This window comes from Nematolebias whitei, chromosome 4 (genome assembly GCF_014905685.2).
Source record: "Nematolebias whitei isolate Nwh7 chromosome 4, NemWhi1, whole genome shotgun sequence".
NCBI lineage: Eukaryota > Metazoa > Chordata > Actinopteri > Cyprinodontiformes > Rivulidae > Nematolebias > Nematolebias whitei.
In genome coordinates, this window is record NC_056501.1 from 49,790,282 (window position 1) to 49,803,862 (window position 13,581).

A 13,581-nucleotide genomic window follows, 5' to 3' on the forward strand; every position below is an offset into this window, starting at 1 on the left:
ACCAACATTGCTCCATGTACAGTGTTCAATAAAATTATTAAATTAATTTTTGCAAGAAGCTGCCACAAACCTTGTTTAATTGTTACACAACAGAAGCTTTATTTCCTCCCCTCCTCCATGTACTACATTACCAGATGTGTAAAATATACAAACAGATGCAATTTAAATGTAAAATATGTATATATGCAGATTACTGAAGACAAGCTATTTAAAAAAGTTCTGACAGAATTCTTCACATCAATTCATTCATTAATAGATTTTAAAAAAAAAAGATAAATATCCGGAGAGATTTCCAACACAGCTGCTTGCAGTAATGAATGTTCATCCAAGAAGTGTGACTTGAAGGAGCAGGGAGGCTCTAGACTGGTTTGTCTCCTTTTCCATCAAGACGACCCTGATAATTTGATATTAGGCATCAGCAGATGATCCACAGCTGATTGACTGAACCTCCTGACTGACTGCTACTCCTTCACCTTCACATGGCCCTCTCTGCTAAAATTCTCAGACGAGCCTGGGTCTTCTGGGTCTTCAGGGTCTTCAGGGTGTCCTCTTTGCTGAATTACTGCTGCTGAAAAAGATGGACACAAGAAGACAGTAAAAAGAGAAATTATTAATCATCAGAACATGGAAATGGTTTGACATATAGCTTTTAATTCAATATTTAAAATGCTATTCTAAACAACAGTGTTGGAAGATGTCAGAGATTTTACATTAATAGTTAAAGTAAACATTTTAATGTTACAGCACTGACAGGCAGCAGCAGTGTAGAGTTTAGCTACCTGTTGCTGCTAGCTTGCTTACGTTACAATTGGAGGCTGTTTCCTTACACAGTTACAGAATGGTAAATTGATAAAGATGGATAATGTTACCACAGCTAACTAACACATAAATACTGTTTTTATTAACGTTAATATAGAAAGTAAACCTTTAAACGTTAGAGCACTGACAGCCCGTGTTGTATATTTTAGCTACTGTGGCTAAAGTTGCCGCAATGATGGATAACGTTACCACAGCTAACAAACACATAAACACTGTTTTTATTAACCTTACCTTGCGCTATATCTTGTAATATAACCTCTGTAAATAAAGGTTGAAGGAATGAAATTCTGTTAAGTTTTCAGACAGGTCTCCCAAGGGAGAATAGACCCGGAAGTAATGATCCACAGCATCGAGTCAAAAAGGAAGTTGTCTGACGTCATGTGAAAAGGGCCTATTCCTACTTCGCGGTTTTTCACTTGTCGCGGGTCTTCAGGGTACAGATCCCCAGCGATAAACAAAGGACTACTGTATATTAATAAACTGAACTGAATTGAACTGAAGTAAATTTAGAGTCCTCAAATAGCTTTAGAACTCTTAAGAGTAACAACAGAAAGTCAAGACTCATCTGAGTAAGCCTAACTTAATATTATTACTGTTTTTGTTTATGCTTATCATTTGTTTTATTTGTTTCAGCATCTGTTGTTCTATAGCAAGTGTTACAAAGCCTACATTAAAGCTAAATACAAGTTTATAACATCTATTATTATTTAAACAATTTTTTCCAAAACTTAAGTAATTAAGTCAATTCATTTTGATTACATTTGATTATACAGCACCAAAATCGCAACAAGACATTTCAGTGTTCTATAAAAGAAATAAGAAGTCCAAATCATGAATTCAAATTGAGTTCAAAAGCATCTTCAAACCCAGTTACCGTCAGTTCAATCCACTTATATTACAATATGTTTACATAAGGTATATTATGAAAACCAGTTAAATGGTAAATGGACTCTACTTATACAGCGCCTTTCTATCTTATTTCAAGATACTCAAAGCTCTTTACACAACGATCTGTGCCTCATTCACCCATTCATACAGCTCTATACTAGATCTCTACAAAACTAATTGAACAAATCATTCTAAAGAGACTAATCAGAGCTTTAGATCACATTCATACACTGATGGGACACACATCAGAGGCGATGAGGGGTTCAGTGTCTTGCCCAGGGACACTTCAGCATGTGACTGCTGGTGGATTCAAACCCCCAACTCTTGCATTGGGGGACGACTGCTCTAACCACTCAGCCACAGCCGCCCCACAGTTAGCAAAAAGTTATTTTCCTGACAAATAAGCCAATATCTCATCTGTTTCTACAGGTGCAGGTGTGGGACACAGCAGGCCAGGAGCGGTTTCGCAAGTCCATGGTGGAACACTACTACCGTAATGTCCATGCAGTGGTCTTTGTGTATGATGTTACCAAGATGGCTTCCTTCCGCAACCTACAGACATGGATAGAGGTTAGCAAAACAGTGGCTTCTTAGGATACTGAGAAAGTGAATTGTTTGGATTAAAAGAATATACTCATATCAGCAATGATGAACCACTTTAAAGTGCCTGAGACATGCATATCCTACAAATACAGAGAGTGGAGAGAAAAACACTAAATGTTCAAGAAATTTGGCACAATACACATAATTCACCCATTCTGTCACATAACTGGCATATATTCGTTATTCTTTTAAACTTGGTGGAGCCGAAGTGAAACAGTAAGTGACATCAACGGGGAGCTATTTAAAAAGTGGTATTCGATGGTCTTTGTTTTCTGAAACTCTATTGTTTGAACTATGACTCTCCATTATCTCTTTCTGATAGTGACTCAAAATAATCTAAAGAACGGGCGTCAAACTGATTTTAATTCAAGGGCCACATTCAGCCTAAATGTGGGCCAGTCCAGTAAGATCACAGGATAATAAACAATATACAGCATAATGGCAGCTCAAGGGAGTTTGGGGGGTGGGGGGGCTTGTTGTGGGTCCTCACTTCACTGTTCTGAGCTGAACTCTTCACTGAATTCAGTCCTGCGCGTTTTTGCTCCTGCTCCAATCTCGAAATGGCACCGTTTGAAGCACCTGAAGGCATCAATTCTTGGTTGTCCAGCTAAGGACAATCCATCCATCCATCCATCCATCCATCCATCCATCCATCCATCCATCCATCCATCCATTTATTTAATGAAAGTAAATTGGACTATCTTTTCGACATTTTGATTGCTGTTATTTTGACAAATTAGTGCTGTTGTTTTGAAACGTGATGTAATGTGAATAATACACATCAAACATTACTCACGTTGTTTTTTTTGTACTGTAAGCTTTTTTATTTATTATGTCTCAAATGTATGCGGGAGTTCCGACACATCAGTAGTTGTGTACATGCTCTGTAGAGCTGTCTGGAGATGCTCCTGTGCGTAACGTGCATTGTCCGCAGGGCGCACCTCTGAACGTGCTGGATGAAGATGCTTGATCCTGACATGCCCTGCGCCTCTCAGGCACTGTGCTCTAACAGACGCTGAAGCTGGTTTTCAACCATGAACATGAAATACATTTTCTTGTATGTTCTGTTGAATAAATTATCTTTTTTGTTGTTGAACGGATCATTTCAGTAGCTTCATGTGAGCCGGAATTCCCCCACCCTTAAGTGATCGGGGGTCTGAGAGGAGGGGAGAGGGGGTGTTTTTCCAGTGTGCAGCGCCGCTGAAGAGGGACCATGTTTGAAGAGGAGGGTTCCTCTCCTGCTCCTTCCAGCCAGGGCAGGAGCGTGTGAGCGAGCTGGTGCACATGCTGCGGCTGGAACATCGCTCCACAGACTGGGTCCGCCGGGCCAAAAGCAACATGGACAGTAGTGTTTGTGCATGATATTTCTCAACAAAGGTCATGGTTATATCCTGATGCTGCTCAATAATCCAGGTAGAAAAATCTAAAAAGTTAAGTCTGGTCCTTTGGACATTCAAAAAACAAAACAAAGCAAAACAAAAAATTTTAGAAACGTTTCATTTTTCATCTGAGGGACTTCCTCAGTCTGAGGTGCTGTACTCAGCTCAGTCTTATAAATAGCACCTTCTCAGAGTGGATCAACCAGATTGCTGCTGACAATCAAAACCAGCTGCTCATGGAGTCATGGTTATAGATTTTGCATTAAGGAGCTTTTAAACAAAGGTACCATGGTTACTCTTGCAGGCTATCTAGTCCCCGTACAACCAAAGCCAGAGCAGTTCTGGTGCAGGTTGAACTCTTCCAGGGCTACACTTAGTCTCTAATCCTTTTTGTAGTGGCTCTCATGGCAGAGTTGTGAAGAAGATGCTGCCTGGTTTGGGAAGCATAAGGATCATATTTCTGTGATTCAGCTATTTCTTTCAAGACATGCTTTTAAGGACAAACTAGAAGTTTTTCAGATGAGTATGTAGCAACCAGGATGAGAATCTGCTCCTACAAATCTAAAGCTATAATGATCAAAGGTGATATGCTCCCTCTGGGTTTAGGGTGAGTCTCTACCTCAAGTGGAGGAGTTGAAGTATTTTTGTATTTTATTCCCAAGTTAAGGTAGAAATGGTGTGAGATAGAGTGGCATATCAAAGCTTTGCAATGAGGATCAAGTTTGTTATCATCATCATCATCACTTTCATTGTCCTCTTAGGGAAATTTTCCTTGTAGCAAGGTGGCGAGGCGGTTAAAACACAACACATAAGCAATGACACCACAAGATTGGCAAACAAAAATTTATGTACAAATATCAATAAAACAGGCTGAACGACAACATCAAGCCCGGTTACATTTAAAATTTATCTGAATAATGGCCTGGCTGATAAGAGTTTTTCCATCTATTTGTTCTAGATTTGGGCTGCCTGAATCTCTTCCCTGATGGAAGGAACTCAAATTGTCCACGGAGAGGGTGATTTGGAAAGTGGATCATGTGGTCTGCCTTTTGTAGGACTCTCTTTAAAAAAGTCTTTTAAATCAGGTAGTCTAACTCCTATAATTTTGCCTGCTACTTTTACAATGTGTTGCATCCTGTTCTTGTCTCTTGTTGACAGACTGCCAAACCAGGTGATAAAAGCAACAGTGAGTTCAGATTCAATCAGAGAGTTGTAGAAGATAATCATCAGCTTTTTACACACTCTAAACTTATTCAATTTGCGGAGGAAGTGAAGTCTTTGATTAGTTTTTTTTTTTGTTAACCTTATCTGTCTTTTCAGTGAATGTCAGCTTATTGTCGATGATATTTATAGGATGAAACACTCCACAGGTTCATCTTTGATGAGAACTTAAGGTGCTGGACTGGACTTCTTTCTAAAACCTGTACACATATCTTTGGTTTTTGAGACATTTAATTTTAAATAGGAATTGTCACGCAGCACGGTGGCGCAACTGGTAGAGCTGCTGCCTCTCAGCGAGCAGGTCCCTGGTTCAAACCCCGGTCCAGGGGCCTTTCTGGTTGGAGTTTGCATGTTCTCTCCGTGCATGCGTGGGTTTTCTCCGGGTGCTCCGGTTTCCTCCCACAGTCCAAAAACATGCATGTTAGGCTGATTGGTAACTCTAAATTGTCCCTAGGTGTGAGTGAGAGAGTGAATGGTTGTTTGTCTCGTTTGTCTCTATGTGGCCCTGTGATGGACTTGCGACCCGTCCAGGATGTACCCCGCCCCTCGCACAGTGATTGCTGGACATGGGCACCAGCGACCCCCGTGACCCAAAATGGAATAAGCGGGTAAAGAAAATGGATGGATGGATGGATAGGAATTGTCACACCATGCAATAAAATCCTCCACTACCTGACCAGGCGAATTTCAGGATGTGTCTGTTCATGTACTGACTCCTGCTATCACTGGTGTACAGGACGTACAGCAGGGGAGAAAGAACACAGCCTTGAGGAGAACCAGTAGAAGAAAAGGCCTCATATGACATAGAACCATTTACCCTGACACACTGAGATCTATCAACAAGGAAATCTAAAACCCATCCAACAACACTAGGACAAAAGTTAAAATTGCTCAATAATTTACGAGCTAAAACGTGAGGCTGAATGTATTAAAAGCAGAGAAAAAAATCTACAAAAGGTCAATGAACGTAAGTCCATTGATGCGTTTAAAAATTAGGTTAAGAATTGTTAAGTGTATGTTTCTCTATTATTAATTTTTTCAGTGACTTATTAATCCATGGCTTATTGTTGGGGTAAACCTTCTCACGAGAAACAGAAATACATGATTCTTCACTAAAGTTGATGTAAGTACATACAGTCAGGGTCAGTTCGTTAAGATCCATTTCACCTGCAAGGAGATCTTACTGGCCTTCTGGATGAGTAAACACAGACCAGTCACTGGATTCCAAACTGCTCTGCAGATGCTGGATTGCATCCTTAGTACACCGTTTCACAGTTTTTATTTGGACAGCCTCTCTTTTTAAAACAGTCTTGTAGATGGGTACCAAATGAACAGTGCTGCGATCAGAGGAACCCAAAGGAGGGAGCAAGAAGGATCTATATGCATCCTTAATGGAGCCGTAGCAGAGATCAAGAGTTTTGTTAAAACGGGTAGGGCAGGTAACATACTGATAAAAAATAAGTTAGAAAAGACTTCAATGTTTAAAATCATACAAAATAAAAAAGGTGCGTCAGGGGACAGAAGCTGTAGTTTCTCAGTGGATTGGCTTATCAGGTGAGTTGTGTTTTTGACGTTGGCTTTGGGATGAATGTAGACCTCGGGGATAAATATCTGAGGGAACTCCCTGGGGAGGTAAAAAGGTCGGACTGACACTGACAACAGTTCAGCATCAAGGGTACATATAAAATCTTGAACTTTGACATTGTTGCACCACCGTTTATTGATATATATGCAAACCCTGTTTCCATGGGATTTCCCTGTTGCATCATTGTCTCTATCCAGCTGCACAGGAACCCCAAAGCCATCAGGCTCCATGTCTGAATCACTGTCAGTGTTAGAAAGCCAAGTTTCAGTTAGGGCCAACACACAAGCATTCCTGTATTTATGAAGATGGAGGATGTTAGCCTGGAGCTCATCCGTTTTGTTTTGAAGTGACTAAATGTTTGAAAGAATCATGGTGGGAAGTGGTATACAGTTTAATCTCAGCCGTCACAGCCTCAGTCGGACTCCGCCCCTCTTGCCCCGCTTCCGTATTTTAGTATTTTTTAAAACCTCCATTATGTTTGTAAATTAAACTATTATCCAAGTGAAAGACCAGAGAGTCTGACAGATGTGAGTGAGTATTGTGTTGCAATAAACGTTCTCTGGAGTACTGAAGCCTGGTGATGTGGTGATGATGTCTATGGCAGACATTGTAGACGCCGAGTTCAAGTGCAGTTATAATTCACAAAACAAATACAAGAAGCAGCTCCATGGTCAGATCCTTGTTGTTGTGATCTTCAGTAGTTCAGACAATAACAAACGTTAAATGCAACTTAACTCAATTCAGTTCTGTCTTACAGAACACGCAAACTTTCCACCTGCTGCCGGTCGCTACCCAGAGCCCAAAATGTTATGGTAACGAAAGAACTGAGCCAAAAGACAAACTTGTAGTTTATTTGTTCATCTATTTTCCAATGTGAACTATTAACACATATTTTGGTTCAAGATTGAAAGAACAAGATCTTGGATATAAGTAACTGAAATTAGATTTTTTTTTTTTCAGAGGCTGGCTGAGTTCAACCTTGGAGCTTAAGTTAGAATCCAGTCACTCAGGGGCAGCTGCTCCTTTGCATTGAAAGGAGTCAGCTGAGGTGGTTCACTTGATAAGGATGTCTCATTGGCACCCTATTTTGGTAGATTTCCAAGCACTTCCTCTTGGGAGGAGATCCTGGGGCAGACCCAAAATAAGTTGATGTGAATGTGACAATGAGGGCAGCACGACGGCTCAGTGGTTAGCACTGTTTCCTCACAGCAAGAAGGTCCTGGGTTCAATCCCCGGTTGGACCTGGGATCTTTCTGTGTGCAGTTTACATGTTTTTCCTCATGCTTGTGTGGGTTTTCTCTGGGTACTCTGATTTCCTCCCACAAACATGCATGTTAGGCTGTCTTCAGGCCCAGGCCTCCCTTGCAAAAGAGATCTGTGATCTCAGTGCAGTTTGCCTGGTAAATAATAATAATAATAATAATAATTAAAGCTGCAAGCAGCATTGAAGGCCCTCGCAGCAAAGCGCTGCTTCGGCCATATGGCAACCACAGGAGCTACAGCCACTAACCCTTGTGGCGACAGCGGGAGCTCCAGCTACACCTCCCAGTCGCCATCGTGAATGATCTCGTGCCATTCCTGCATGCGTCCACCGGGGACGCATTTGGCAAATCTTGAAAAATCCCATTCCGCCCATATCAGTACGAGTCCAACTGCAAGTCTTACAAGTTTGGCCAAAATCCGACCTTCCACACAGTAGTTATTGTCACTTCCTGTTTTGTGGCAAATGTTTGGCGAGGACTTCCTTTAGGCTTTTCAACATGTCATATGTGGTTATCAATGTTCAATGGATATAGTTTTAATATTTCATAAATGGGAGAATTAGAACTATTGACACAATGATCTTAAATATTTTCTCTTAGTGGGCGGGGCTTTAATGATATCATTAATGTACCACAGCAATGTGTCCAGCAGTGCTCCCTTATGATGCTCAAAATATCTGGTGTAGATCAGATCATGTATCAGTGAACTATAGCCGATAGAACAGTCTAGGGGGCGCACTGGAGTCAAATGTTGATATAATCCTAATGGCTTTTTGTTTTTAGAGCTTAACAAAGGTCATTTATATTCATTTTGGAACAAATCAGATGACATGTTTGATTTAGAGCCAACTGTATGCAAACGGTGGGAAATTTGAATTCGCCGTTCAGCCACGCCCACATGCTTGAACCACCAGCCAGTGTCGAGAGATGGATTTTGCCTCTTCCCTATGAGCTGCGTGCTATTTCTGATGTGGTTCTGTTCAAAGCCAAACTGAAAACCTATTTATTTAAAATGGCTTTTAATGCTTAACTTTTAGTATTTCAGTATTTAGCTTTTTTTTAATACCTTTTACCTTCTTTTATTCTGGCTGTGTTTTTAATTTGCACTGGTTTATTGTGTTCTGTTTTTATTTGTTTTATCTTGTAAAGCACCTTGGTCATTGCAAGGCATTGTTGGAAGGTGTTGAGGTTTCCCTTGTGTATCTGTTACGTCTGAATCCTGGCAACAGATAAGGAAAAAAATGAATGGTTGGATGGATGGCTGGATGGATGGATGGATGGATGGCTGGCTGGATGAATGGTTGGATGGATGGCTGGATGGATGAATGGTTGGATGGATGGATGGATGGATGGATGGATGGCGGACGGACGGACCGATTTTTATATTTATCCTCATGTAACTCATTTAGTCACATTTCACCCAGGGTCTATAATCGTATTTGTAGTTTCCTAATGACTAAAGTAGTTTTAGTTACCTATACTGAAACCATGGAAAAATTATATTTTCTAGACAGATAACAGTTGTTTTTGATTAAATGTGAAAACATCATATCGACAATCTTATTTATCACTGAAATATGGACAAGCATACAAATAAACTCTACTGTGTTTTAATGCAGGAATGTAATGGCCATCGAGTGTCGGCATCAGTGCCTCGAGTTCTGGTGGGAAACAAATGTGACCTTGTTGATCAAATACAGGTTGGTGTACGCACGCAAAGCGTCCAACATGGTTTCGTACTTCCTTCATCCTCAAATACTCATCTGAATGGTGGTGCTTTTCCAGGTGCCCTCCAACATGGCATTAAAGTTTGCAGATTCTCACAACATGCTGCTGTTCGAGACATCAGCGAAAGATCCTAAGGAGAGTCAGAACGTTGATTCAATCTTCATGTCACTGGCCTGCCGTCTGAAGGCCCAGAAGTCTCTGTTGTACAGAGATGTGGAGCGAGAAGATGGACGAGTTCGACTTATCCAGGAAACTGAAACCAAGACCAACTGTCCCTGCTGAGCAGAAGAAACTGTTTTAAAATGAGTAAAACTTTCTGGTGTACTGAAGGATGGGGGTGTTGAAGCTAAAGCTAAGAGCAAGGTGAAGGTAGTCTAACCCTTCATGAGAAGGACAGATTACTGAAGTGGACAAAAATGTGGAGGAGAAGAAACTAAACCATCAGGATTCCTAGGAAAAATAGATTGGGGCATGGTACATATTAATGATTCAAAGCCGACATGTTGCTGCCTTTTAAACTAAATAAAGAGCATTCTTCCACTTATTACAGCAGAAACACATTCTGGGTGAACGTACATCATTGAATCGAGCCTTGGCTTAGGATTTAACGCAGATGTAGTTTATTATTGCTCATATTTCATGGTAGCGAGTGATCATATAATTTCTTATGCGTTTGTCTATTAGCAAAAAATCTCATGCACCATTTTGAAACTCTTAGAAAGTGATCATTGAATGGCTACAACTGATTATTTGTATTTCACCTGATTCAAGATGGTTGCCACAGTTTACTCACTTTACAAACCTAAAATGTCTATCGCAGTCGTTTTTACAAATACTGAGACAAAATTTATTGTAGTTGCCAAGACTCTTTCACAAATCATACTTTGAGCACTAACAGGTTGTACAAATTTGTTTTTATTACTTTATTTTACCAGGAAGAAATCCATTGAGATCATTAATCTCTTTTACAAGGATGTCCTGGAGAAAATCTTGATTTAAATCTTGGGCGTGCAAGGCGACAGGTTGTATACATTTTTTCATGGAACAAAACTTTGTATGTTTTTTTTTTTTCCATTCTCATCAGTTTTAGTGTCATTTGAACTGGAAGCAGGATTCTCCAACTATGCCACCTTAAAATTCAAAAGCTGCTTCATCCATACTGTTTATTCAAGAGAGCAAAAGTAAAATTTAGTAGAAAGGAGCTTAAAGTAATTTTTTTACAGCCAATCAAAACATTTGACATAATATTTCAATTAATTGCTAAACATGCCATTAACTATCCTTAACGTTAAGGTAGCCTAACCCTTCACGAGAAAGACGGATTACTGAAAAATCAATAGCAACATGAAGTACATAAGAAGGATGTTAAAATTGATTAAATGGGGGACTATAAACTCAAGGTGAGCTTTATGGATCTAGAGGCTCCTTGACTAGAAAGGTTCCTAAAAATGAACTGTTTCCTGTATAGGATGGCCAGCAGCAAAACACCTATTGATTAATAAACAATCTAAGATCACTTACCCTCGTGCAGGATAAATGTTCTCTAACTAGGGATGGCTCATTTTACTCCTGTTGTAAACATATTCTCTCCTCTCTGTTTAGACCTACCCAGATTTTCTTTGTTTGAAGGAAAAAAAATCTGGCCTGTGCCTTATGTGACTTCAGTACAGTCGATCTGCTTTCCTATCTTTTCCGTGCACCCATCAATTCAGACTTCTCTGCTGAATACAGTTTCAAGGAGAAGGCCATTTGGCTGCCCTAGAAGACGTGTTGTCTGTGTCAGAATTGTTGCCTTGAATTTCAGACAGAGCAGGAAAGAAAACTGTGACCACTGTGGCATGAATTCCTGCCAGTGTAAAGGAATATGCCCAGGGGTGTCCAAGTACACTGTATGGGCTGCATGTAACAAAGCCATGTTGATTATTTTCAATGCACAGAAAGACAGGGTGCTTGTCACAGAGAACCATTCTAGGTGGAGGAACAGGCTGTGCATAACTCCGTGTTGACGCTACCAAAACGTTGTGTAAGAGGGCATCAGTCAAATGTCCTGACAGTCAGATGTGTTTGTAACATACAGTACAGCATCACACTTTATACTTGGTCAGTGCAGCCTAACCTTTACAAGCAACGCTGTACTCAGATCCATATTCAGTGTTTGAAAAATAAAGATCAGTTACTTCTGAACACTGGACTTCTCTACTGTTGGATTAATTTAGTTTACTGATCAGTTCAAACACTGTGCAAAGCCTGAACGTACAGTTCATTGTATTTGTGATTCCCGTTTTGTTCTTGTTCATTTCAATACATACCAGTTCAAAACAGCAGGATCTTTTTTCTTTATGTAAACTGCTTATTCTGTTTAGTACTGTGGGCCAGAGGGTGTTCTGTGTGTTCTCTACAGATTGTTATCAGTTTATATTAACATTAAAGTCCAGCAGTAGGTTCAAATGGTGTGGAATCATCAGTGAATGTATGTTATGTACTGTGCATACGACTGCTTTTATTTTTCTCCTCCATTTACTTTAAGTGCAGGTGAAGCGTACAGTTTTCTTGCTGTGTTCTTTTGATTTGTTTTTATGTTTGCTCTTACAGTTATGCCAAACTTTTATTTAGTCTATTTTATGTATGTCAAAAGTATTTTGTAAAATTAAGTGAAATCATGTATAATAAATGTGAGCAGTAACAAGACATATAGTTGTATTGAGTTGATCCAGGTATGTGACGACTTGTTTTACACATTTGATAGAAATTTTCATCATTTTGTGGTGATTTTTACTCTTGGAACCTGTTTGCAGGCAGACCACCGCAACTCAGAGCAGTATAATAAAGAATTTATTAAATAAACAAAATAGGCTGACGAGTGGGCAAAACTTACTTGGGTAAGAGAACGTAGGAAATATAGGAACCAGCAAAACAACAATGCCCCGACAATGATGAACTGAAGGACTCAGACTTAAATACAAGACACTAACGAGGGTAAAAGAGAAAGAGCTGTGAAGGAACAAGCAGATGGCAGAGGGTCATGAATTATAAGGAGACGCAGGAATTAAGACACACCACGAGAGGGAGGTGGACACCAGGTAACACAATCTCTACACTTTTCTGTTGTAAGTACCTTTAACTTCAGATTACAAGTTAAAACAGGAAGCCTTTTCACTAACCAAAGAATTATTCAGTCACAGTAAGAGGAAAGTACACGTTTTAATTCAGTTTTAAATATCAAAACAAAAAAGTGGTTTTTACCACGGTCTAAAATTTGTTAAATCTAACCTGAAAGCATTCAACAGTTTCCACCATGGCTATATTTAGTTAACAAAAACAAAGCCAAAATAGAAAATTGTAAAAAATAAATAAATAAATAAAACAAGTTCACCCTGGCTGCTTCCATAGGATTCAGAAGATTTTGCATCACCCAAAAGCAACTGATCAAATGTATTAAATGTATTACTACAATTAATACAATGTATTACTAAGTGATAGCCAAAATGCTAATGGAGGTGCTGAGGCTGGACAAGTCACCGCTGATCGATCACGTACACCAAACACCTGGCAGGAGAGGCTCGGATGATAAATCCAGAGTTGTGGCCAGGCTGCATTATTTCAAGGTTGTGTGGGGATTTTAGAACGAGCATGCAGAGGTGGCCCGATCCACTTTAAAGAATCATCCATATTCATCACAGCTGATTACACTCCAAGCATGGCAAAGGCATGAGCGGCGTTCACGGAGGTCAGGTGACTCCTGCAGAACAACCAGGTGTCTGGTACGGACTTATTTTTCCAGCACGACTTTCCATCACACATGGAGGGATGGCCAGCTTCTGTACCGAAAGAACGAGATCTCGGATACAAGCGGCCGAAATGAGTTTTCTCCGCAGGGTGTCTGGGCTCTCCCTCAGAGACAGGGTGAGAAGCTCGATCATCCGGGAGGGACTCAGAGTAGAGCCGCTGCTTCTCCACGTCGAGAGGAGCCAGTTGAGGTGACTTGGGCATCTGGTTAGGATGCCTTCTGGACGCCTCCCTGGTGAGGTGTTCCACACACGTCCCACCGGAAGGAGGCCCAGAGGAAGACCCAGGACACGCTGGAGGGACTATGTTT

At 40.3% G+C, this 13,581-nt stretch overlaps 1 protein-coding gene across 1 annotated transcript in view; it reads left to right on the forward strand.

The window, feature by feature from the left end:
• The window catches only part of rab33a (RAB33A, member RAS oncogene family), a 30,410-nt gene extending 19,421 nt beyond the window's left edge, over positions 1–10,989 (forward strand). Inside the window, exons 2-4 of the mRNA XM_037676021.1 lie at positions 2,137–2,277; positions 9,377–9,457; positions 9,543–10,989. Of these exons, the coding sequence (XP_037531949.1) occupies positions 2,137–2,277; positions 9,377–9,457; positions 9,543–9,767 (447 nt within the window). The 3' untranslated portion in view covers positions 9,768–10,989. The remainder of the gene's footprint in view (positions 1–2,136; positions 2,278–9,376; positions 9,458–9,542) is intronic.
• The last annotated feature ends 2,592 nt before the right edge of the window (positions 10,990–13,581 follow it).